Source organism: Mycothermus thermophilus (genome assembly GCF_041956435.1).
Source record: "Mycothermus thermophilus strain CBS 625.91 unplaced genomic scaffold VTJ04scaffold_1, whole genome shotgun sequence".
NCBI lineage: Eukaryota > Fungi > Ascomycota > Sordariomycetes > Sordariales > Chaetomiaceae > Mycothermus > Mycothermus thermophilus.
In genome coordinates, this window is record NW_027191427.1 from 4402819 (window position 1) to 4426862 (window position 24044).

The 24044-nt window shown below is 56.4% G+C and overlaps 10 protein-coding genes across 10 annotated transcripts; 3 read left to right on the top strand and 7 right to left on the bottom strand.

The window, feature by feature from the left end:
• Positions 1 to 2421: 2421 nt before the first annotated feature.
• Positions 2422 to 3221, top strand: VTJ04DRAFT_1646 (uncharacterized protein; the record flags this gene model as incomplete). Its single annotated transcript, XM_069359356.1, has 2 exons — positions 2422 to 2644; positions 2716 to 3221. 2 exons carry the CDS (start codon positions 2422 to 2424, stop codon positions 3219 to 3221), a joined length of 729 nt encoding a protein of 242 aa, XP_069224254.1.
• A 2014-nt stretch (positions 3222 to 5235) lies between these two features.
• VTJ04DRAFT_1647 (uncharacterized protein) lies at positions 5236 to 7195 on the top strand (the record flags this gene model as incomplete). The annotated part of the gene is made up of 5 exons (XM_069359357.1): positions 5236 to 5247; positions 5652 to 5710; positions 5773 to 6083; positions 6160 to 6663; positions 6717 to 7195. The coding sequence occupies 5 exons, from the start codon at positions 5236 to 5238 to the stop codon at positions 7193 to 7195; spliced, it is 1365 nt and encodes a 454-aa protein (XP_069224255.1).
• A 1089-nt stretch (positions 7196 to 8284) lies between these two features.
• VTJ04DRAFT_1648 (uncharacterized protein) lies at positions 8285 to 10598 on the bottom strand (the record flags this gene model as incomplete). The annotated part of the gene is made up of 3 exons (XM_069359358.1): positions 8285 to 9939; positions 10002 to 10061; positions 10169 to 10598. 3 exons carry the CDS (start codon positions 10596 to 10598, stop codon positions 8285 to 8287), a joined length of 2145 nt encoding a protein of 714 aa, XP_069224256.1.
• A 380-nt stretch (positions 10599 to 10978) lies between these two features.
• Positions 10979 to 12981, bottom strand: VTJ04DRAFT_1649 (uncharacterized protein; the record flags this gene model as incomplete). Its single annotated transcript, XM_069359359.1, has 3 exons — positions 10979 to 12275; positions 12348 to 12747; positions 12810 to 12981. 3 exons carry the CDS (start codon positions 12979 to 12981, stop codon positions 10979 to 10981), a joined length of 1869 nt encoding a protein of 622 aa, XP_069224257.1.
• Positions 12982 to 13305: 324 nt separating this feature from the next.
• Positions 13306 to 14294, bottom strand: VTJ04DRAFT_1650 (uncharacterized protein; the record flags this gene model as incomplete). Its single annotated transcript, XM_069359361.1, has 2 exons — positions 13306 to 14112; positions 14175 to 14294. 2 exons carry the CDS (start codon positions 14292 to 14294, stop codon positions 13306 to 13308), a joined length of 927 nt encoding a protein of 308 aa, XP_069224258.1.
• Positions 14295 to 15506: 1212 nt separating this feature from the next.
• Positions 15507 to 17225, bottom strand: VTJ04DRAFT_1651 (uncharacterized protein; the record flags this gene model as incomplete). Its single annotated transcript, XM_069359362.1, has 1 exon — positions 15507 to 17225. The coding sequence occupies one exon, from the start codon at positions 17223 to 17225 to the stop codon at positions 15507 to 15509; it is 1719 nt and encodes a 572-aa protein (XP_069224259.1).
• A 1674-nt stretch (positions 17226 to 18899) lies between these two features.
• VTJ04DRAFT_1652 (uncharacterized protein) lies at positions 18900 to 21217 on the bottom strand (the record flags this gene model as incomplete). Its single annotated transcript, XM_069359363.1, has 3 exons — positions 18900 to 18909; positions 19050 to 21049; positions 21113 to 21217. The coding sequence occupies 3 exons, from the start codon at positions 21215 to 21217 to the stop codon at positions 18900 to 18902; spliced, it is 2115 nt and encodes a 704-aa protein (XP_069224260.1).
• Positions 21218 to 21939: 722 nt separating this feature from the next.
• On the top strand, positions 21940 to 22567 carry VTJ04DRAFT_1653 (uncharacterized protein; the record flags this gene model as incomplete). The annotated part of the gene is made up of 3 exons (XM_069359364.1): positions 21940 to 21972; positions 22221 to 22410; positions 22497 to 22567. 3 exons carry the CDS (start codon positions 21940 to 21942, stop codon positions 22565 to 22567), a joined length of 294 nt encoding a protein of 97 aa, XP_069224261.1.
• Positions 22568 to 22604: 37 nt separating this feature from the next.
• VTJ04DRAFT_1654 (uncharacterized protein) lies at positions 22605 to 22940 on the bottom strand (the record flags this gene model as incomplete). The annotated part of the gene is made up of 1 exon (XM_069359365.1): positions 22605 to 22940. One exon carries the CDS (start codon positions 22938 to 22940, stop codon positions 22605 to 22607), a length of 336 nt encoding a protein of 111 aa, XP_069224262.1.
• Positions 22941 to 23604: 664 nt separating this feature from the next.
• On the bottom strand, positions 23605 to 23886 carry VTJ04DRAFT_1655 (uncharacterized protein; the record flags this gene model as incomplete). The annotated part of the gene is made up of 1 exon (XM_069359366.1): positions 23605 to 23886. The coding sequence occupies one exon, from the start codon at positions 23884 to 23886 to the stop codon at positions 23605 to 23607; it is 282 nt and encodes a 93-aa protein (XP_069224263.1).
• Between the last annotated feature and the right edge of the window lie 158 nt (positions 23887 to 24044).

Sequence of the window (24044 nt, forward strand, 5' to 3'; positions counted from 1 at the left end):
CTTAGAGCAATATTACAGCACACTGTCCTCACAATCCCGATGGACAACCGCTCACCAAACCCTCCTGGCTGAAAAAGGGTCAAGAGCATCGAACTCTCTCTCCTGCAACACCATTCGTCCAGCACAGCGGCTGGCTTTCATCGCCGCAACGGCCCACCAGGCAGAGTCGCACAGATCTAGCTGCGCCTCTCGGACTTGGTTGGCACCATCTACAGCCGTTCGACGGCTCTCATTAACCACGTTTCGACCACTAGTGGTCCAAGGTGCCATCGTCGGGTCCAATCCATCGGGATTGCTTTGCTTTGGGTTTCAACGTCGTCGTCGACTGACGCGGTGCCACCCTCACGCGCATGAGGACATACAGACCCCGTCCAAATCGGCAGTCATCATCCTCGGCACAGCTAGGGGCTGTGATACCTAGGAGCACGGGGTAAGAACTCAAACCTGGTTCCACCGGAGTGGTTCAGGGACGGGCTGAGCTTCTTCTCCTGTCATCAGGAGGAGAGGGAGCTGTCGCGGCACAGCACAAGGCGATCCATCTCCTCGCCGCGGAAAGCTTTTTTCTCTGCGGACAGCTCAGCTCTTCCCATCCTGTGTCGCGCGCCTCCAGACCTCGGGACGGTGGCAGCGGAGGATCAAGCGACAGAGGTTTTTGCCTCCCCTCTGGGCCGTTGGGGGCCAACTGTGCCGCTCATGTGCGTTCGGTCGCATTGTGGGTTGGAAAAACCGCGAAAATGGCCAGGTTGATGGCGCCAACTGTCACCTGCCAACTGCCCAGTTGGGTGCTGTTCCTGCATGAAGAAGAACTGACGGACGGAGCACGGGCAATAGTGCTGATGAAATTTCCGGGCATGCCGTTGATACCAGCGGAAGCAAGCTCGGATTTTGTGTATGCGGAAAGCCGCAAAGAACTTGTGTCGTTGCTTCGATCCGCCCTCGGCAAAGGGGTGAGGAAATTGCCTGCTTACCGGTCAGTCGTTGTCGCAGGACCAACAGACCGTTCTAAAGGCCCTCGTTCGTTCATGCAGGTAGGACTGGTTTCCCTCGTCGGTGGTGAGAGACAAAAGCTGCTGCGAGCCATTCGTCTCGGCTGCATAACGCTTCCTCTGAACTGAGTAGGGCTGTTCAATGGCGACGCCGAGAAGCTGAATATGCTCAAGTTGGAAGAATATGGGTGTTCAGCTTAACTCGTGCAGAGCTGGACCTGCTGGTTGCCGGTGCGTTGGTAACCGCTCAACAATCCAGAAGATAACACAGCAGTGGCTTTTGTCACTCATAGCGTCGCGGGGCGTCACAAACGTGGAGAGAGGCACTTGTGCGCGACAACAATCCCTGCGCTGAGCAAATCAACGGAGGGTTGTGCCTGCGGCTGAGGGGGAAGGCGTGTGGATTGCTGGATCTGGGTTCGGCCTGTCGCATGCAGGGGGATAACCCTCGGTCTGACGAATGGTAAGAGCCGAAATGCCGGTCGAGTGCATGATGTTATTTCCCCGTTTTTTTCTCTGAGTTTTTCTCGACCTGTGTTGTGTGTTTATGGTGTGTTTTGGCGCAGTTGGTTGCTTCCTCGAGTCTTGTCCAGCGTTCCTGCCCTCTGGAGGACGCCGTCAAACACGTGTCATATGAAAATGGATGCCCCTTCCCAACATGGAAGGCAGCCCAAATGGACGGTGTAGTGATTTCCACGTTAGGGTATCGACGGTGCTTTCCGGCCCGGCTTCCCTCTTGCCTAGCGGAGAGGATCTTTTGCAGTGGACCCCGGATGTGTGACGCAGGATTGGTCGACCCCTGATAAAATCTCAAGAGGAATGCCGGCGTGGGATTCGCCAGTTCGCGCCTTATGGCCCCACTGTGGACGAGCAAACCGCCAGGGTTGGAATGGCGTCCTTCATTTCTGCCGCTTAGCCCCCGGCCACCAATGAGCTTGGCTAACCAGGCACCCGGCAGACCCCAGGCGGGCCCCCCCAGGCAGGACGTTGTGAACCGGAATTGTCCATGTCTGCGAAGTTGTGTGAGGGTGCCGTGTGTGTGTCATTTCGCCCCGTGGGCGCAGCAGCATGCCATCCATGGGACAGCCCCGTTGTGGACGCGGAGACGAAAGGAGGGCAGAGACGACGAGGGGGGTGCCAGTGCCTGGGGAGGCGCAGTTGCTGGCTTGGCTCGTTGGCAGTGAAAACCACCCACTCCCCGTCGCTTTTCCTTCCCTTCCTCTTTTTCACCTCCATCGCGTCTTGCATACTCTAGTCCATTGGTGCTAGGTTGTCTTCAGCCGCAAGGCCTTTCTCTTTTCGATCCAGTCCGCTCTTTTTAAGCCTACGGGCGCCGCTCTCTACTTTTTCACCGACTCTTGTCACTCATTTTCCCTTCTTGCTGCCGATCACCGTTGTTGTGTGTGGTTTTTCCTCCCTTAAACGCATAGCCAAAATGCGTTTCTCGTTCGCCTCCGTTGTCGCCTTTGCGACCGCCGTTCTGGCTCAAACTGAGGGCTTCCACCCTCTCGTCAAGCCTGCTGAGGGCGAGGTCGTGCCCGCCGGCTCCACCTATGAGATCGTCTGGCAGCCCGATGCCACGAACCCCGGTTCCGTCAGCATCGATCTGCTGGGTGGAGGCAGCCCGAGCACTCTGATGGTCCTTGACACCATTGCTTGTGAGTAGTTGCGCCCGGACGTCACTCCGAAGAAGCAGATCTAGAGCGGGAAACTAACGCGATCCTCACAGCTGGCATTGACGGCGCCCTCGGCTCCTACAGCTGGGCCGTTGACGCTTCTCTGGGCAGCCATGAGACCTACGGCCTGAAGATCAAGCTGGACTCGGATACCGAGATCTTCCAGTACAGCTTCCCCTTCAAGATTGGTGCCAAGTCCGGCGATGAGACCGAGACCGAGCCCGAGAGCGACGATGAGGGCGAGGTTACCACCACTGCTACCACGACCAGCACTGCCACCTCTACCACCTTCACCACCGTCGCCAGCAGCACCAGCACCACCTCTGCTGAGGAGGAGGAGGAGACCACTACCACCACTTCGGTGGCCTCGAGCTTCTTCACCTCGACCACCTCTACCTCCTCGGCTGCCACCACCACCCTCTCGACTGTTTTCAGCACCGTGACTGAGGAGCCGACCAGCACCACCTCGGAGCCGGTCGCCACCAACGCCGCCGCTCCCCTGGCTGCCGGTGGCATGGCTGTCTTTGGCGGCCTTGCCATCGCCGCCCTTGCGTTCTAAATTTCCTTTGTTTGGATTTCTTGACACGCGGAGTCCCTGGTGGGATGGTTTTTGCTCTTCGACCTGACATATATTTGCCATCTGGTGATGCCTTGGTTTATCAGATGGTCGGGTTTAAGTTTTAGTGTGTAATGGTGGATGGCGACGGGACGGATGGACGGGGCGCACCATGGAAACAAAAAACATGGGACACTCTCGACATTCGGGGTTTCTTTCGACATTGTACGGCACGCACAAGCTTTTTCTGCATGGCTTGGGAGTTTGGAGAGACAGCTTTCCGCGCGGTCGTCGATGATTCATTGTCTTTTTTTGGATTCGATTAAGTGTGGGAACTTTTTTGCTTTCAGGAATCCCCTAACGTACCTAGCCATGACCGTGTTGTGGAATGAAGAGATACCCTCGATGTTTTTGGATCATGAAAACGATGAATGTGATGTATGTCTCATGATGACTTCGAGTGTGTTGATCTCCGGGTATATGAAGAGACATGCCTCCCGGTCGTGTAAGCTTATTCAACATTGCTTCTTCGGGTTGTACAACAGCCAATATGGTTCTTTGCATGTGGGAAGTGTGTAACCGGTCACTGCATGCTGCGGCCGAGCCTGGATACCTTATGCTGCACCGGGTATTTCATTGATGGGAGAGTCGTGGATGTACGGCTTAGAGTTTGTCGTCCCGCTGCTCATACCATGGAGTACTAGAGGGCTGAAGATCGACAATGTTAGATGTTGATCTTGACTCTGCTTGGCTCCGCCTCAACGGTCGACATCAGACCAGACGAGGGGCGGGGTGAACTGGCACCTGATGATGACGCCACTGTCTGTTCCTGAGCTTTGCCTTTGGGTTCTTTTGGTTGAAACGCTGGTAGGGTGGACAATCAAGCTAGATAACTCTGGGCAGACCTTGTTAATAGAGAAGAAGAGCATGAGGCTCTGGGACTCAGAGGTATGATTGTTGGTGGTCATACATAAGTTGTTCCATAAGGTCTCGGTGATGCCACACAGTCGGGAATTTCGAATATTTATTTCTCTTTACATAATCATCTAAAATTCTCCAAGACTCGTTTTGTCAAGCCTGAATCTATTGACATCGGAACTGCTCTAAGTCGTCCGTCACCTACGTGCTCTATAATGTTGGATCCGTCGATGTTGTCTTGGATGTACTGGTTGAACATCAACCCCCATAGGTACCTACAGATTATCTCGTGATCTCCGAGTTCGCCAACGGTTTCCAGAACACAGAGAGAACACAGGACTTCGACTGTGTCAAGCATACTGTGTAGAAACTTCAACATCCGACGATCGATACCTCATGCAAGGCACGCTTTCAATCCCGTGACTTGGACCTGCATAGGTTCCCGAGGACCCTGCAGCTCTTATCTGTTTTTGGTGTACGCATGTATGTACAGCTTGTGGTCTCTCTTGGGCGTGACAACAAAAAAAATTCTTTGACTTTGGATATGAGGTGATAGCCCAAGACACCCAGAAGCGCGGGATGCAACCCGACCCGTTGCACGGCAAGTGTCAACAAAGGAGACGGGGGTAAACAAACAAACTTGAGGAAACGAGAATGATTTGAGTCAAAAAAAATTATACACAACTTCTCTCTATTTTTCCGCCTCCATTTTTCTCTTGCTTAGATATCGTTGAGGATTTTACTTGCATTTCTTCGGCGCAGCCAAACTGACACGATACTGAGTCGATAGTGGTGATGGTGGCTTGCATGGTTTTGGGTGATTTGGACGATTTGGTTGAGCAAACCAGGCGGTGAGAACCCCGCGAAACGAGCGACACGGGTCCAACTGCCCCTCACAAGCTCCACCCAGGACCCACAAATTATTCTCGTCCCAAGCTCTCCTCTCCGCAATTTCACACGACGCCGACTTTCCTCCCTCTTCCGTTTACTAACCTGCTCGCCGCCTGATCGCGCTGTGCGCTTTGCTGTTCCGCCTTCTCTTCTCCAACTCCTAATTACTGCCATCTACCCATCTCGTACTCACAAGTAATCCGTCAAGATGCGTGGCGAGGTAAGAATACACTGCTGCTCCTCTTCCTCCATCAGCTAGGATGCACCCCCGTCGCCTCCCCGCGACTCCGAGAGGACATGGGATATGGGTTTCCACCGCGGCATCGCGTCCGAGGACGGCGCCCGACCTCAGTACCCCCCCATCACCGGCCCTATCTAGGTACATGTTGACGGCCCTGTGGTGTTTGTCTGTCGCGGGCCCAATGTCGATGGTGATGAGTGCCGTGATGATTCGGGTGCACGACCTGAGACGGCGATGTCTGGCCTCCGTGGACCTCAGGCCACGCTCATCCGCGAGCACACCCTGTCCAACCTCCCTCGATACGCATCACATGCATGAGCTGTGTGTCGCGATACACCAAGTCGAGTCTCGAGGCACGGCACTGACACCGTCCTCCACCACAGGTTCTTCACGTCCATCTCGGCCAGGCTGGTGCCCAGTTGGGTAACAGCGCCTGGGAGCTGTGAGTTCTCACCGCCCTTCGGCTTCACATCCTCAGCGTCACCGGCTAACGTTGATATCAAGCTACCTCCTCGAGCACGGCCTCGGCCCCGATGGTCGTCCCGACCCCAACGCTAAGGACCTCGCCGAGGGCGGCTCCTTTGAGACCTTCTTCACCGAGACGAGCAATGGCAAATACGTCCCCCGCTCCATCTTCGTCGACCTCGACCCTTCGCCCATCGATGAGATCCGGACGGGTACCTACCGCCAGCTCTTCCACCCCGAGCTCTTGATCAGCGGCAAGGAGGATGCCGCCAACAACTATGCCCGTGGCCACTACACCATCGGCAAGGAGATGATCGACAATGTCATCGACCGCATCCGCCGCGTCGCCGGTAAGTTCTGCCTCTTCAGGCCCCATCCCCTCGTCGATTGTGACACCAGGCCCGGAGCGCTAACCCTTCTTGATAGACAACTGCCACTCCCTCCAGGGCTTCCTCGTCTTCCACTCCTTCGGTGGCGGTACTGGCTCCGGTTTTGGTGCTCTGCTCCTCGAGCGCCTCGCGACCGACTACGGCAAGAAGTGCAAGCTCGAGTTCACCGTGTACCCCGCTCCGCGCCTGTCCTCGGCCGTCGTTGAGCCCTACAACGCCGTCCTGTCGACGCACAGCACCATTGAGAACTCGGACTGCACTTTCCTGGTCGACAACGAGGCCGTTTATGACATCTGCCGCCGGAACTTGGATATCCCCCGGCCGAGCTACGAGCACCTCAACCGCTTGATCGCCCAGGTCGTCTCCTCCATCACCTCGTCTCTCCGCTTCGATGGTGCCCTGAACGTCGATCTCAACGAGTTCCAGACCAACCTGGTCCCGTATCCTCGTATCCACTACCCGCTCATCAGCTACGCCCCTGTTATCTCGGCTGCCAAGTCTGCTCACGAGAGCTTCAAGGTCTCGGACCTCACCTTCCAATGTCAGTCACATCCAGCTGTCCTGTTGTTTTCTCGCCCGCTAACTCTCCCACAGGCTTCGAGCCCAACAACCAGATGGTCGTCTGCGATCCCCGCAAGGGCAAGTACATGGCCGTCGCTCTGCTGTACCGCGGCGACGTGGTGCACCGCGACTGCAGCGCCGCCGTTGCCCAGCTCAAGGCCAAGGCTTCGTTCAACCTGGTCGAGTGGTGCCCGACTGGTTTCAAGATCGGCATCAACTACCAGAAGCCCGTGGCCGTGCCCGCGCCGCCCGAGGACGGCGGTCTCGCGGCCGTCGACCGCTCCGTCTCGATGCTGTCCAACACCACGGCCATCGCCGAGGCCTGGTCCCGCCTCGACCACAAGTTCGACCTCATGTACAGCAAGCGCGCCTTCGTCCACTGGTACGTCGGCGAGGGTATGGAGGAAGGCGAGTTCTCCGAGGCCCGCGAGGATCTGGCCGCCCTCGAGAAGGATTACGAGGAGGTCGCCGCCGATGGCCTCGACGAGGGTGAGGGCGAGGGCGAGTACTAAGCCATCACCACCATCACGGCCACTGTTTATCGGACGTGGTCGGCGGCGGCGGCGGCGGGTACGGTCCTCCCCGGGTTGGGCAGGGTTTTCTTCGGCGTGTGTGCGTGAGAGGGGTTGGTGTTTTCGGCTAGCCTCTGAAGCGTAAGATCGCCGACGGACTTGGCCTGGCTTGGTTTTGTGGATATGAAATGGATGGAATGTGTAGTACGAATAGGGGGAGAGCGTGGAAGAGCCAGTCGGATCGGATCGGTCTTCTCCAGGGTGATGGGGGTTTGTTCAAGTCAATGATGATTGGAGGAGATACGAGACCCGACGACACGAAGATGAGCATATGAGTTGATGTCTTTTTGCTTCGATGAAAACAGCACCCCCTTTTTTTACTTAGTTTCTTATATTTTTTGTTTTTGTTGGTGTCGGTGTTGGTGTTGTGGTTATGAAAGACAAGAAGAGAAAGAGATAATATTCCCCCCACCCATACCCATACGTACTACCTGACCTTACACATACACATACCCCTTTTCGTGTCTTCTTACGATGGGAGTACAGCCGCTGATTGGATTTTTGTCTTGTCGGTGTTCTCTTCTGTAGTAGGTACCTAAGGTGGTACCTATCGACCCTTTACCTTGTCCAAACGGCGCCTGGCTGACTGTTTTGGCCTCCTTTATCACGGCTGCCACCGTGATTGTTTTGCGAAATGTTCTGATGAGTATACACGAGTGAGGTGGAGTAACTACCAGGAGACACTGGATGGGGTAGAGAGGGGTTGATGGTTTGTACTATGATCTGGGGGCGAGTAGAAGTAGTAAGAATTCGATTTGGGCTGGATAGGGTTATATTGTGTTGCTACTGGACACGGGGATGGGGATGATGACCGACGATTAAGGACAATGATAAGTGGGAGTTTGAATGTCTGTCTGTTAGACTAGATAGGTCAATATTGATGTTGACTAACACACTGTCTATTCTTCCTCTGCTAAAAGACTCCTGAACCCTTCCAGGATTCTTTGCGCGATAAGTAGTGGTAGTCATCCTCTTCCCAACCCCGACCTAACTAACCCTCCGTCATCAAGAAACCATACGGAGTAAGTATCAAACATCAACCAACTTCTCAACTCTCTCCGGCACGCCGACAGCCGTTTCATCCTCCCCATTGGCATACGTTCTTCCTCCTCCCTCCCTATCCAACCCCTCAGCGACCAGATATAGGGTGGTGGTATGCAGGGGAATTCCCGCGCCGTGTTGTTGCTGTTGATGGCGATGAAGAACACGATGATGACCATGATGATGATGATGCAGGCCGTTCATCCGGCTGCACCGCGCCGCCGTTTTGTCATCGATATCAGAAACAGCAGCAGCGCGAGTAGCCAAGCCGGCAGGGGCGGGTTGAACAACAGGGGCGGCGTGAGAAGCAGACAGTGCATGATGACCGGCCGGGGAAGAGGTTGTTGGAGAACGAAGAGGACCACAGCCATCGTTGCCGTTTCCAACGGTAACAGAATAATCCCCCCGTCCGCGTCCCAACACCTGCTGCTGTCCGGCTTCGTCTTCGGCCCCGGCAGCAGAGGCGGGAGTAGGGAATGAAGCAGCACCATCAGTAGGAGCAACACCAGCAGCGGTGGCAAAAGCAGAACCGGCAGAAGCAGTGGCGGCAGAAGCAGAAGCAGCCCGCCTCACTCTCTCCTTCATCTCCACTTGCAGTTCCATCCTCCGCATCCTCTCTTCCATCGACATCACACCATTCTTCCCATCCACGCCTACACTTGCCCTAGTATTATCATTTCCATTCACTTGGACAGGTCGCCGTTGGCCATGTGAGTTTTTTCTAACACCACCACCACCACCACCACCACCACCACCACCACCACTACCGGCAGAAGATATGGCGGAACGGCGGCTCTGGTTGGAACCACCACCATCAACCCCTGGCGACCCGACAACAAAGCCCATATCCCTCAGTAACTGCACCGCGTCGCGGATTTGCTTTTTCTTGACAAACTTTCGTTGTTGTTGTTGTTGACCACCACCACCACCGCCACCGACACTGCTGCTGCCATTCTTGTTGTTTGTCGCTCTGTCCTTCCTACCCGCCTTTCCCGTGTCACCGCCGGCGGAGGCAGCAGCCACAGCGGCAACAACAGAAGCAAGAGAAGAAGATGAAGCAGAAGCAGATGTCTTCGCTCCTCCAGCTGCCGAAGAGCTTTTGATAGCCTGGGCATGAGACCCCATCTCCCGCAGTGAATGCGCCAACTCACCCGGTCGGGAGTTCGAGGAAGAAGAAGAAGAAGAAGAAGAAGAAGAAGACGAGGACAGAGATGGGGTGGGGAGGCGGCACATGCTGTCTAGCAGCTGCAAGGCGGGCCTGGGTTCTTGGAGAGTGCTTCTTGTTGTTGTTGTTTTTGGTGGCGTGGGTAGCGGTCGCGGTGATGGTGGTGGAGTTGTCACGGGGTTGGGATTGGGATTGGGAGCGTTGGGTGTTCCGTTGTTGGGCTCCTTGCTGTTGCCGTCATCGCTATTAGGCCGGGTCTCTCGTGTTGGGGGTGCTCCGTCCGCCGCTGCTGTCGCTGCCGCTGCTGACGCCGTCGCGGCGGGGGTTGGGTTGTCGGGCGGTTGGCTGTTATGTTGAGGTTGGTCGGTGGTGTTGTCGTCGTTCTGGCTGGGTCTGTTGTTGATGACACGGGACGGTGATGATGATGATGTTGATGTGCTCCCATTAGACTGGTTCTTGGAAACGATCGATACCCACCCTAAAGCCCGGTCTGTCAGTCAACACGTCGAAAGCACTCAGACGGCATCCATGACCACTCACAGGCAGGTGGTTCTCGCAGCCCGACGCTCGTCAGCCCTTCGACCGTCGTGGGCATCTCATCTGACAAACCACATCAAGGGGTGGTTAGTATGTAATTAGTTCACCAACAACTCCAACCTCCTCCCTCCCCCAAATCGAGAAGAAAGAAAGAGGGATAGACAACATACGAGCAAACCGACACTCCTCTCCCCATTTACAAACCCCGCGTCGACACCAAACCCGACAATACGCCACCACCGTCTCCTCCTCCTCCTCCTCTTTACTCTTCTTATTCTTCTGCTGCTTGACACACACCACTTGTTTGTCCCCCTGATGAGCCCTCCTTCCGGACGACACCCGACCACCACCAGTTAAAACATCCCGATTCACCCTCACAGCGTACCGCCCCTCCTCCTCTTCCCTTCGAAACACACCAACGCCCGCCATCCCCGCCGTCTGCTCGACAGCCAGCTCGCGCGGCGCGCCAACAATTTCGAGCCAGTCGGGCAGCTCGTCGACGGCGATGAGGGGCACGATGGTTGCGGGGGGCTCGGTAGTCGGTCGAGTGGCGTGGTTGGGTTTGGGGCGGAGCAGGAAGAAGCAGGGTTTTGGAGCCATGGTATGTACTGTACCTAATAGTAGGAGTAGTAGTAGAGGGGACTGACTGAGTGAGGCTTGGAAGTAGTGGTGATGTTGAGACAACCAAGTTTGTGGTTGGAAGAAATGGGAGTGGGAAAGAGAAAGGGTTCACGTACGTACTCTGCCTGAAAGGGAACGGAGATCAGGAATGAGGTATCAGAGGGGAAAAGGTTATATATGAGAAAAAGCGCTCTTTGGCAAGCTACATACCTGACATCATTCGAACCGTCTCTCGCATTCGATCTGTATGCAGCTTCCCATGACAATCCACCATATTATTTGCCAACCATCCACTCTCTCTCTTGCAAACAACCAAACCTCAAACCTACAAACCAAAAACAGACATGACCACCACCCAACTACCTCCTCTCAACTCTAATCCTCGCCTCCGCCCCATCCACACAATACCCAAACTGTCTCGGGCCATCTCTCAGCTCCACCTCCCTCTTCACCCACCTGCCTCCCTTCCTCTCTATTTCTTCCTTCCCATCCAAAGCAGCAGTTCCGTCTCCCAGGTCGGCTCTCCGCTCCCACTCCGCCTCCAAATCCTCCTCATCATCGCTCTCCCCCTCCGCCTCATCCCACCCTCCCACGGGATCCCACTCCCCCGTCTCCCACACCAACTTGATCCCCAACGGATCCAGCCCAAAGGCCCTCCCCACCAACCCCTTGACGGCGTAAATGTCAAACGACCGCGGCACTTGCAGATGCACCACTTTCCTCTCCCCTCCCCTCTCCCCATTATTATCATCATCCCCAGATCCCACCAAGTAAAACTCCACACTCACCAACCTTGCCTCCAAAAACCCCGGGTCCACCTCCCCCTTTTTCCTGACAATCACCGGCTCGCCGTACGCGTCGCACAGCTCCTTCCACCTCGGATGGCGCGCCAGAACGGCCTGCTCCGCGTCCGGGTCGTCGGCAGGGGTGGCAGCCAGCTGTCTCGCGATGCGGGACAGGTAAAACATTTCCGCGTCGGCGCGGTCGGCGGCCGAGATGGTGCTGAAGTTGAGCACCCGCAGCGAGGGCAGGCGGGCGATGGTCAGCATGAAGGCTTCGTCGGATTTGGAGACGCCTCCTCCTCCTCGTTTTTGACCGTCGGAGGTGATGGTGGCTGGTGTTGGGTCTGTCCGGGTGGATTCGTCAATGTCTGGATCCGAATAAAGCGGGTTATGCGTGATCCTGAGCGAGGTCAGGCCCGGAAAAGCGGCGGGGAGCGCGTCGACGAAGGACCAGCGGGAGATCTGGTTGTAGGACAGATCGAGGTGGTGCAGGGACGGGCTGAAGGCCGTCGTTGGGGCGACCGCCGGTTCGGAATCGGAGATGGCAAAGATGCGGTTGCCTTTGAGGAACAGATTCTTCAGCGCCGGGAGGGAGGACAGCGGGGAGAGGGCGGAGAGGGAGGCGAAGTCGTTGAATTCGAGATGCAGGGAGACGAGGGTAGAGAAGAACGGTGCCGAAGGGGTCGGGGTGAGAGAGGAGAGCTGGTTGGAACCGGCATGCAGTGCGGTAAGTGAAGGGAAGTGGGAGGCGATGTGGACCAGCTCGGGCCAGGAGAGGAGGGTGTCTTCGAGAGCGAGGTCCGTGACGCCGTCGAAAGAGCCCTGGATAAACTTGAACGACTCGTCGTTCAGGACGTCCTGAAACCGGTTGCCGCTATCAACCTGGTCAGCACCACATACATCACAGACAAACAAATCCAAGAAAAAAAAAGGAGAGAGAACCTACTTCACCCTCAAACTCCTCAACCCCCTCAACTCCCTACAAATCTCCCCGACCGTCCCAAACCTCTCAAACAAATTCCTGCTTAAATCCAGCTCCTTAATCCTCGGACAGACCTCCCCGATCCGTTGTCCCTCTTCTTCGCCGCCGGGACGATCGATGCGCAGGCCGTCGAGCATGACATACTGCAGCTCGTCCAACCGCGCCTGCTTCTGGCGGACCTTGTCGAAGCCGACCTCCTCGGCGACTTTGCCGGAGAAGACCAGCCGCACGGGCGGCTGCTTCTTCTTGTCCTCGTCCGGGTCGCCGGCGTACTTGTGCTGCAGCGCGGCGAGAAAGGATTGGGAGGGGTCCGGGACGCGGGTGGGCCGCACGAAGGAGGCGGCGGTGGGGGAGCGGGATTTGCCTGGATGGTTTGGTCAGTACATGTCTGTATGTTTTTATGATGAGTAACTAGTAGAGACATACATGTGAAGTAGCGGACGCCCTTGTGTTGGCCGTCGTGTTTGCCGCGCGAGGGGTCGTCCCATTCGACGCCGAGCCAGGAACCGGTGGTGCCGGCCACCTCGCCGATGTAGCGGACGGTGCAGAGGGCGCCGTCGTAGGAGCGCCGCTCGCCGATGCGGGCTTCTGATGACATTTTGGTTCAAATTAACAAACAGAAAACAAAGTTAGTTGAAAAGTGATGAGTTGGTTTGTGTAAAATCCGGTTTGAGGAGACTGTTTGGCGGCCTATTTCAGGCACCAAGACTTGAGAGTTTGAGTTACTGCGAGGAAGTGGAGGCTGCATCAACTGAGTTCTGACATCAAGTCACTTCCAACATCAACAACACATACTCACCGTTATCATCACCATCACAACCACACATATAAAAAAGGGTAAACAAGAAATAAGACACAAACTGGTATGTCAAATACAACCCTAACCAAAATTTACATTACATCATCAATCCTCTCCATCATCTCAAAGCTTCCCCTTCTCCCCCGCCTCAATCCTGATCAACGCCCGCCCGTTGCTCAGGCACACCTTGTCGCCGTTCTTGACCTCAAACCTCACCTCCTCAAAATCACCCTGCTTCACCCCGGTCCTCCACGCCGACGCCACCAGCTTATCCCCCGGCCGGACGGGGCTGGCAAACCGCGCCTGGTACTCCTTCAAGTTCTCGGGCTTGCTGCCGCCCAACTTCTCCAGCAGGCCGTGCGCCGCCCAGTTCCAGCTCCACAGACCGTGGATAATCACACCACCGAAACCCATCTTCTTGCCCGGCTCCGGGTCCGCGTGCAGCGGGTTGTAGTCGCCATTGAGCCGGTACAGCAGGGCCGTCTCGGCGCTGGTCTGCGCCTCCCAAACCGCATCGGGCTTGCGGTCGCGCGGCGGCGGGTAGCTGGGGGTGGCGGGGCCCTTGGGCCCGCCCCAGTTGCCCTGGGCGACGTAAAACGACGACGAAATGACGCGCGTGTAGACCTCGCCCGTGGCCGCGTCCACCAGGTCCGTCTGCGTGTCGACGACGCTGCCCGGGCGGCCCTTGTCGTAGACGCCGAGCACCTTGGTGCGCACCTCAAACTTGCGCCCCGCCGACGTCACGGGCAGCGGCTTGAAGACCTGCAGCAGGCGCTGGCCGTCGACGACGCGCGTCGGGTCGAACTCAGGCACGCCCTTGATGGGCACGGACTTTTGCTCGGCGTAGAAGTCGGTGACTTCTTGGTTGGTGCCCTTGAAGGTCAGGATGATGGGGTAGGTGGGGAAGACGGCGAAGTTGGGGTGCAGTTCCTGGGGGTTATGTGAGCAAGTTTCGTTCATCAGAGTAGAAGACGAAAAAGAAGAAAACGTACATAGAGGAAGTGCAGCTCCTTGGATGTGGCGCCAATCGAGTTGGCAAAGAGGAGGACATCCCGTTTGGTCCAGGACACCTCCTTGACGGGATACTCGAAGCCGACGCCGGGGCCAGACATTTTGTTTTCTTTTTGCAGGTGAAGTTAGAATTGAGATGGTGGTGATGGATGATGATTGATGAGAGTCAATGTCAAGTCAAGTCAATTGTAAAAGAAGGTAGAAATATTTATACATACAAAGACTCGGTTGTTTCGATTCGGTCCCCGGCCCGTCGCAGTTCCTCTCCCCGGCCAACGACCCCCCTCCGCAACCTGGGAAGCTGGGGCCCCCGTCCCGATGCCGATGCCGCGAGCCGAGGTTCCTGCCTTGTACGGGTGGAGATGTTACCCCAGATTTCGAGCACGTCAGGGGCCCTGTCGCGGCAACAGCCAGACCTTTTCCTTCCCTCGCTAGCCTCGTGCCCATGCTCCACACATAACCCGAACCCCAGAATGATTACTTCCTCGACCAGCCTCGATTACGTCATGCAGAGTAAACCGAGAAATCACGTCTCGGTTCAAGTGATTAACTACTTTCTGGATCAGATTTGTAACATGTGTGTATGGCCAATTTCTCAGCTTGAGCCCAAGATTGATACCAGAACATTATGGATGTCAACTAAATAAAAATCTGAGTCAGTCCCTCCCTCCCGCCGTGCCACGGTTATACTAAGATTTGTGGGGGGACAAGAGCAAGGATCTAACCATGTGCTTGAACGGCCATCCCTTCATCCCACCGTTGCTATCGTCAAATACTTCTATGTAAGGACCCAGGGTGGTGAACGACAACCCCGGCTACGTACGGATATTGGGAGCTTGGAGGAGTCTGGGCTAGACATCCATCATAGTCACAAGCCCACAGTAAACTTACGAGTACCCGTCCAAAAATCACAAGAAAACAAGTGGCCGACACTTTTCCATTTCTCATGCAACCTGTCCGCCCCAAATCCGATCCATTAATATTCATCTATCCCACCCGCCCGCCAGATATACCGTGAAGAACGTGTCTGTAAGGTATCATCATCATCTACCGACTTGTCACGACTCCAATCACACATCTATCCATCTGTGTGATACCCGAGCCAACAAGTCAAAGCCATCATCAACTGGTCGAAATCATCACCCACCCATTCCCCTCTCTTTCTCCCTATACATAACCCCCAGCCACCCGCCCAGTCCAGTCCACTTGTACGCCGTTATACATGCAAGTCCCCTACCCCTCTCTATCCCTTCTGCCCAAAGCACTCCCCTTACTTCTTGGCCTTGCCCCTCAATACAACGCCCTGAATGCCCTTACTCTCGGCCGTTGCCAAGCCGCTTCTTCTCCGGGCGGTGCTTGCTGGTGACCCCGTTGGTCTGGCTTGATCCGGTCGAGGGACTCTTCAACGACGCATTGCCGTTCACAAAGATCTTCTTGTCGGCGGTCTGACCCGGGGCGTTGGTCAGCCACTTCCTCTTTTCGGGGCGCTTGGCACTCTCGTCGTTGGTCTGACTTGTCCCATTCGTAATAGCCGCCTTCTTCTCGCCGGTCGAAGCCTTGCCGTTGCTCATCAAGCTCTTCTTGTCGCCTTCCCGCTTTTGCTGCTGGTGTTGCTGCTCAACCATGAGAAGCTTTCCCTTCCCCTTCTCAAGCTTCTCCTCAATCTTCTTCTGGTGAGCGCGCAGCTGCGCCTCCTTGGCGAGGCTCATCTCCTTTTTCTTGCCCTCCTTGTGCTCCTTGCTGCCCTTGCCGTTCTTGGATGCAGCGTCTTCAACAGCAGGGCCAATCGCGCCGGTCATCTCCAACGGCGGCGGCGGCCAGACCTGCCCGCGCTTGCGCCAGCGGGAGAAGTCGCGAGCCGTGTGCTTCGACGGCGGCTTGCTGCTGGGGTAGACGCAGTCGTCGAATCCGAGCGGGTCGGTCAGCATGTCGTAGACCACCCGCTCGTGGTACTGCATCTGCTCCGGGTTCTTGTTCCGGAGCGAGGGCGGGAGCTTCTGCTTTTGTTGCTGCTGCTTCTGTTGCTGCTGCTGGGGCTTGGCGGGGAGGGGGCGGCTGGTGCTGGTGCTGGTGCTGGGGGAGGCGGGCCGAGCACTCTTCTCCGGCGCCGGCTTGTTCTTGGTTGTGGCCTTTTCATCGGCCGTGTTCTTGTTCTTGCCCTTTTCCAGGGCCTTGTCCTTGGGCCCCTCTGTCGGGGGTACCGGCGCGGGGGCGGGAGCGGGGTCGACGGCGGGGACGGCGGCAGCACCGGGCGACGACTCCTTGGCCTCCTTCGCCGGCTCCGGGGACGCGCTCGTCTTGGCCCTTTTCGCGGGTCGCGGAACCTCCGGCTCCTCCATCCCCTCCTGCGCCTGCGCCTGCGCACCCTCCGCACCCTCCGACTCTGCGCGCTTCCTCTTGACAGCCTCAGGCGCAGCCACAGCGCCAGAAACGACGACCTGCGGCTGCTCGCTGGACGCCGTCGACGAGGGCGAGCGGCGCAAGTCGGAGGGGGAGCGGCCGGCGCACAGGGCGGTCAGGAGGAGGCCCGACTCCTCGTCCGAAGACGACTCGTCGGCCTGGATGCGCCGAAGGTTCGCGATCCAATCCATGTTCGCGAAAAAGGGCCGGCGAGATTTCCTCCACAGGTGTCGGCGCAGGAAAAACAGGGCGAGCGCGCGCTCAAGATTGCGCTGACGCTTGCGCAGCTTGGCCTGCTGGGCCGGTGATTGCTGCTTGCTGAGGAGGCGGGGAAGGAGAGAAGCGGAAGAGAAAGAAGGGTCGGTGGTTTGAGACCTCCGCGAGGAGACAAGAAGGCGCCAGAGGTGTGTGTTGCTGAGGGTTTTGCCGACGGTTTTGTCGAGGCGGCTCGCGAGAATTTTGGGGTCGGCTTCTGGTGAAGCTGAGGATCGCAGTGCTCGACGTCGTTGTTCCAGTAAAAGTTGAAAAAGAGAAGACTGCGAAAGGGCAGGGCGTTTTTGAAGTTTGGGACTGGAACGACGCGGGGTGCCCGCAGTGCAGGCACCGCCGTCGGTGCTATTGTCTAGCAACATGTTGAATAGGACAGAAGGAACCTGAATAATTAGGTTGCGTGGTCAAAGCTTTGCACAATGGGGGACAATTGCAGGTGGGTGCCGAGTAAACAATAGGGGGTTTGTTCAATGAGTTGGGACGACGGCAGTGAGGGCATCGACGACGGCGAGGGAGAATGGATTGCACACAAAACAATCCTAAACTCTCGTGTCTTCACAATCTTATCAGAGAATGTAAACAAGCATGCACAATTGCGCAGCTTAGGGGGAGAGAGGTGGGTGGGTGAAGTTCAACTTCAACCTCAACCAGCGAGGTGAGAGTAATGATGGCAAAATGATGGACATCAAAAGTTTTTGGTTTTCCCCAGATTCCCCAGTTGACATGGTTTGACGTTGGTTCCTGGCGCTTGGCATTCGGCCTGTTCCGCCACCCCATGCACATTTCAGGTAATTACAGAAATACGGAGTATCAGGTATCAGCCCGATGAGCCGCACCAAGAGAACACATGGGGGATGGTACTTCGGAGAGTTTATAGGATTAATGTTAAAAGTGTTGAAGAAATACTGGGTATTTCCAACCCAGCCTATATTGAGTTCACAGTATGTCCAACGTGGTTTACATCTCTTCCACTTGGTTCCAAAACCACAAACCTCAACCCAGTCATCAATCTGTCCAGCAGAATCGAAAACATTGTCCAGCCTCCCCCATGAATGCGATCAACCACAAACTGGAGTTGTACCTGGGGTTGAATGGTGGACACTTGTAAGTGCAGTGACTAACTGGGCACATGACTGTGTTAATCAAAGCACAAGATTACCTGGTGGTCAAAGAAAAACAACCAAGCAAACGGTCCCATTGAACATTCTGGATGACAAACAACGGACATCCCAAGGTTGCTAAGTGAACAAACCCAATCTACCGTAGGTACACAGACAGACAAGCATATCAATACAGCCTTAACAACTGACAGCTGGAACCTCCCTCTCTTCCCCTCACCAAGGAGGTACCTACCTTCGGTAGGCTGAGCAAACTCAACCCAGCTCAACCCTCTCCAACAACCACTCCCCAGGAAAGAAACTCCTTCTCACACCCCCCAAGCCAACTCAGGGCTCAGCTCGACTCAGCTCAGCTCAGGCCGTCAAACCTCCTTCTTGCACAAAAGCAGTACAACACCTGCAGGTCTTCCACGTGTCAGCTCCTCTGTCTCTCTCTGTCCAGCCCAAGATCTCAACACAAAACAAGATTCCAAGAAAAAAGAATCCAAAAATGGACCGGCTAGCCATCAGACAAAGTGTGATATTTTCCACATCCCGCCCCTCCCTTTTCTCAAGGAAAAAAGAGAGAGACGATTGAGCATTGCAGAATTCTTTGAATCGTTCATCACATGGCTGTCTTGTGTTTTTTGTGCCCAAGAGAAATCCAAAACTGTTGGGTAGAGTGGACAAAAAAAGAGAAGAATACTTACAACAGGCACACAATCACAATTGGTGTTGTTGGAGTTGTTGGGGGAACAGCGACCCAAGCAAGAGAGGTTCAACACCTCAAGTTTGACAACGTGTTTGGGAGAGAAATTTGCCCAGAACCGAGAGGGTTGACAGGGTTTTATATCTTGGAGCCGCATGCAAGGCAAGGGTTAGGGTCAATTATCTTTCTCGACAACCCCCGAGAACCAACAACATCCAACTCCATTCACTTCATGCCTCTCTGTCTTGCCAAAGACAAAACCTGGAAATTAACAATGCTCTCCAAACAGCCATCTAACCCAACATAAAACCCCAAATCCCATCCCAACCCAACCCCTAAAACACCCCTTACGCCACCACCCCCTCCACCCCCCAACCAACCGATTCACCAACTTCTTCACCCCCGCCCACTCCTCATTCTTCAACTCATCCTTCCCACCCAACTGACTCCCCACCTCAAACACCGTAACCTGCCCATCAATCCCGCCCACCGCCAACCTCTTCCCCTCGCTCTGCTCCCACGCCACCTTGTTCAGGCTCTTGCTCAGCATCGTCCTCCCATCCTTCCTCGGGCTGGGCGAGATGCGCGCCACCGGCTCCTCCGTCTCGACCGTGATGTCCCACAGCTCCAGCCACCCGGCGCCGTCCACGAGCGCAAACACGCCCGGCTTGACCGGCGACCAGGCCGCGTCGTAGACCACGTCTTCGCGCACGATATCGAGGAGCGGGGCGATGGAGTTGTCGGCGGTCAGCATGGAACCGCCGCCGCTGCTGGACGTCGACCCGACGACGGTGGTAGCGGCGGCGGCCGCGGCAGCTGCGGCGGTGGTGGAGGAGGCGGCGACACCGCCAGCCGCGGCGGAGCTCGGCCCGGCGCCAGGGACCGCCGAGGTAGCCGCCGGCGCGCGGACTTTCCAGAGCTTGACGCTCCAGTCGAGGCTGCTCGAGAGGACCAGGTCGCCGAGATCGACGGGCCCGCGCGCCGGGTGGAAGCTGACCGACATGACGGGGGCGGCGTGGCCGCGGTACGAGACGCGCGTGTCGACGCCGGCTTTGGCGCCGGCGCGGTCGTACCGGTGGCAGGGGTAGATGGTGCCCTCCTCGGTGCCGACGAGGAAGAAGGTGGGGTCCGCCTGCGGGAAGGCCATGCACGTTGGCGAGAGGTCTTCGTACTTTGCCGGCAGCGGGGCTAGGAGGGTCATGGCCTCCTGCGGCTGCGCGAGCATGTCGACGGCCCAGCTGCACACCACGCCGTCGGTGGAGCACGAGATTATATTGTTTGCGTTTTGCGTGCCGACCATGTCGATGCAGTAGACGGGATGGGTGTGGCCGGAGCCGGTGAGTGGGGTTTTTTGCACAGGGACGGAGCGCGCCCGCGTGTCCCAGAGGAGCACCTGGCCGCTGTAGGCGCCGCCGATGATGAGGTTCGGGTGGAAGGGGGAGAATTTGGCCGTGAGGATGTCGGATTGCGCGTGGAAGACGAACTCGGGCCGGTCGCGCAGGTGCATGTTCCAGACTTGCACGATGCCGTCGGGCTCGTGGGGCGCGCTGGGGTTCTTTGTGTACGAGGCGAGGAGCAGCTCGGGGAACTTGGGCGAGTAGTCGATGGAGCTGATCATGCGCTTCTTGGACCACCTGTCGTCGAAGAACTGGACCACTTCCTTGACCTTCCTCCGGCCTCGGCCACCCGTGTTGCCGGTCTGGTCGTCGTCGTCGTCGTCGGCATCCCGGAGCTGGAGGGTGTAGTCGGTGAGGATGTCGTATTCCTGGTCGAGCGCCTTCTCGATGACTTTTGTCGACCTGTCAATGAAGTCCATAAACTCTTCCGACTGCGTGACGGCGCGCAGCTCATCCTCCGTGAGAGTCCGGGCGGGGAAGTTTGCCGTGGCCGGCTTCAGCACTCCGTCCGTCACCAACTCCTTGGCCGCCTGGAGTTCCTCCTCGATTTCCTTGCGTATCTTTTCGCGCAGCTCCTCTTCACGCTCACGCTCTCTCCTGCTGAGCCGCTTGCTCGGAGACGAGATGGGTGTTTCCTCATCTTCCGAATCGGACACGGACGGGAGAGGCCATTCGTCTGTTGTTTGCACGCCTTTGCTGTACGAGTAAACCTCCTTCACCGGCGAGGGCGGACACTCGTAGACGGTCTTGGAGGCTATGGTGGACAGGACCTGGGGCTGCTGGGAAGAAGCGGCCGAGGGCCCGGCAATCTCGGAGGCATTGTCGTTGCTCAGCTCGCCGGCGCTCAGAACACTATTCGGGCGGCTTCCGAGGCGGGCTGGGGTGTTGGCGCCGGACACGGACCGGCTCTCGCGGACCAGGCTCTCGATGAGGGAATCTATTTCTCGTCGGGTGTCGACCCGAGTTGGCGTCGGCGACAGGATCTAGGAGGGGGCGCATCAGCAAGGGGTTGGCGCAACAAGGAGGAGAGAGACAGGTGAACCGACATCGGTGGTGATGGAGGGCCGGTTCTTTTGGGACTCCAGCCTCTTCTGCTTCAGCTCTGCCAGCCTCGCCTTTTTTGCGAGGATCTCATCGCGACGGCTCTGCATTTTGTTGGATGTTCAGCCCATCAGGCGGCGGGCGGCCCTGCAGTTGATGGGATGCGGGATGGTGTCTGGTGGAGGCGGAGTGAATGGCCGGACAGAATGTGTATCGTTGAACTGCAGAACAGCAAACCCCAAAGCCCACGTGGACGGGTGTCGGTTTGAATTCTGGGTTCGTGGTATGTTGACTGATGTACAGTACCTCAGGTACCTGAACTCGGAGGTAGCTTCTCTCCAACTTATTGCTGTTCCCGCCTTCTTGATGCGCGTCGCGCTGTGGTTGAAGTGCTCCAACTGCAGACAGGGGTCGCCGGTAGGTACGTACACTACCTTACACACCCTAGGTGTCCCACATTTCCTCCATTCTCCGTCACCTGACTGGCGCTTGGCAGCCCTCCCTTCCACCCTGGGCATCGAGAGCCGGGAGGACGGGAGCTTGTGCAACTGACTGACGGGGACTGAAGCCCAGTGGGTCTGCAGGTGCCAACCGCGAGAATTTCCGAGCTCCCAAATCTTGCATCTCCAACCTTACACGCACACTCTGGACCACCTCGATCCATCGACGCCCGACCCGGACCTGACCCGATCCCACCCCTCGACGACAACGACGAGCCTCCCTTGGGACCAATTGACTCAATCAATTGACCGTCCCGGCACCCGGCGAGTCCACTTTCCACCGAACCCCCCCGTCGACAACTCCCCCTCCATAGACATATAAACCACTCGTCATGTCGTCAGCGCCGACAAAGACCGGAGCCAACGTAAGTCCCGCGCCAACAACCCACGATGCGATCGCCGCCTGTTCCTGGGTTCTGTCGCGCCGCTTTTGGGGACTTCCAAGCCGGAGCCAGCGAGTCCAAAAGTCTGGAAGTTTTGCTCCCAACATAAAGGAGGGGCAGACACCAGAGCGATGGACGGGGGGCCAGGCATAAAAAAGGGAACCCAGGGCGGGCAGACGAGCAAACCAACCTCCAAAACCATCCCACGCACCCAGCTAACAAACACAAAGGTCCTCCGGTACTCCGCCCTCGGCCTGGGCGTCCTCTACGGTTTCTACCACCAGCGCAGCCTGACAGCCGCGCAAAAGGCCGCCGAGGCCCAGCGCGAGTACGAGCACAAGCAGAAGTTAATAAACCAGGCCAAGCAGGCCTACGCCAAGACGAAGCAGCCCGCCGTGAGCACGTCCGCCACACAGGAGGGTGAGTTCTCTTTCTTTCAGATCATATCCAAAGGGGAGAATGGTGGGGAAAACATGTGACACTAATATTTTTCCCACCCAACACAGTCGTCACGGATTTGACATCACCCAACTTCGATCTCGAGGCTCTGATCGAGAACTTTGTGAAGCAAAAATAAAACCTGCGCCCACATTATGATGTAATTGGGGATTGACTCAGCGAGCACAAGGGGGAAAGAAAGTTCCTGGCGGTGGAGGGGGGAGATGCGCAATCTGGTACCTAGACCAGGGCACGGCCATAGCTCCGGCAGGTTCCAGGAAATTGGACGGGATGGATGGATGGATAGGGAGGAACGACATGCAACTCGACAACCACCACCGGCATCGACCACCACCACCACCACCAGCACCACCGCTGAGGCGATAGAGATCTAGAGGAAGGAGGGATGGGAAGAGGGGATTGGGGGAAAAAGATGAAAGAGGAATGCGGAATACCAAAAAGAGAGACATGCCCTGGGTCTGCGAAGCAAAAGCGGACGGACGGACGGGCATGGTGTACTATTGCGTACCTTACTTACTTACCACTACTCGGTTGTGTTGCGGCAACAACCAACGGCTTATAGACATTTTCGTTGTTTGTTTGGTCCGTTCTGGTTTCACTCATGGCACGACGAAAAAAAAGACTAGCGTCCACACACTGGTGGGATTGCAAATAACAAACTCGGGGACAATGACATAGAAGGCCGACACCTCAGGTAGGTATTTTCCACAGGATGTGAGCCACCACCACCACCAACACCATCCCGACCCGTCCAGACCCGTGTATGTTGCCTTGTGCTCATGGAAGATTGCTTACTCACTCCCAATCAAGGTATCAGGTTGATCAAAAGAAAACCACTAAGTCAGGCACTCGAGCAATTCCAGCTACCTAGCTAGGTATAAAACCACCTCTACCTCATCTACTACTAACTACCATCTTCCCCTTTCCCCGGGCGTCTCCTCTATACTCCGTCTCTCCCTCTCTCCTCCCCCCTCCCCATCAGCTCGCCACAACCATTCCTCACTCATTCAACCACCTCAACCACCACCACTACCACCACTCATGTAGCACACCGGACCCATAGTAACCCAGGAACCCCCAAAAACAACGACAAACGCAAAAACTCAAAGAGAAAAAAAAAATCCCTCCCAATCCCCCTACCATCCGAATCCATGCCTAGGTAAGTATCCCTTCTCCATCCTCCGTTCCAGCCCCGCCTCCTAAACTCTTAAAAACGCAAAGCACAAAACATAAATGGTGAGCAAGCACAACCAGCAACAACCAACAACAACAACCAGCCAACGGACAAAGCGTGCGTAAGTAATCAGCGACAAGCCAAGTCTTTGGAACAAGAGCAGCAAAAGAAGCCGAAGAAGAAGACAAAAACCGAAAACAAAGTTTGATGGGTAATAAAAGCCTTATGTGTAGTGTAGTTTTAAACCGTAAGTGTAAGCGCATTCCACCGGCTTATCCTCTCTTTCTAGCACACACCCACCACAAGTAAGAGGGAGGGGGTTGGACCCAAATTAGGCGTCAAGTAGGTAGGTAAGGAGGTATCATGAACATAGTCTATGGGCGTGTGTGTGGATGGATGTGCGGTCCAACCCCCTCCTCCC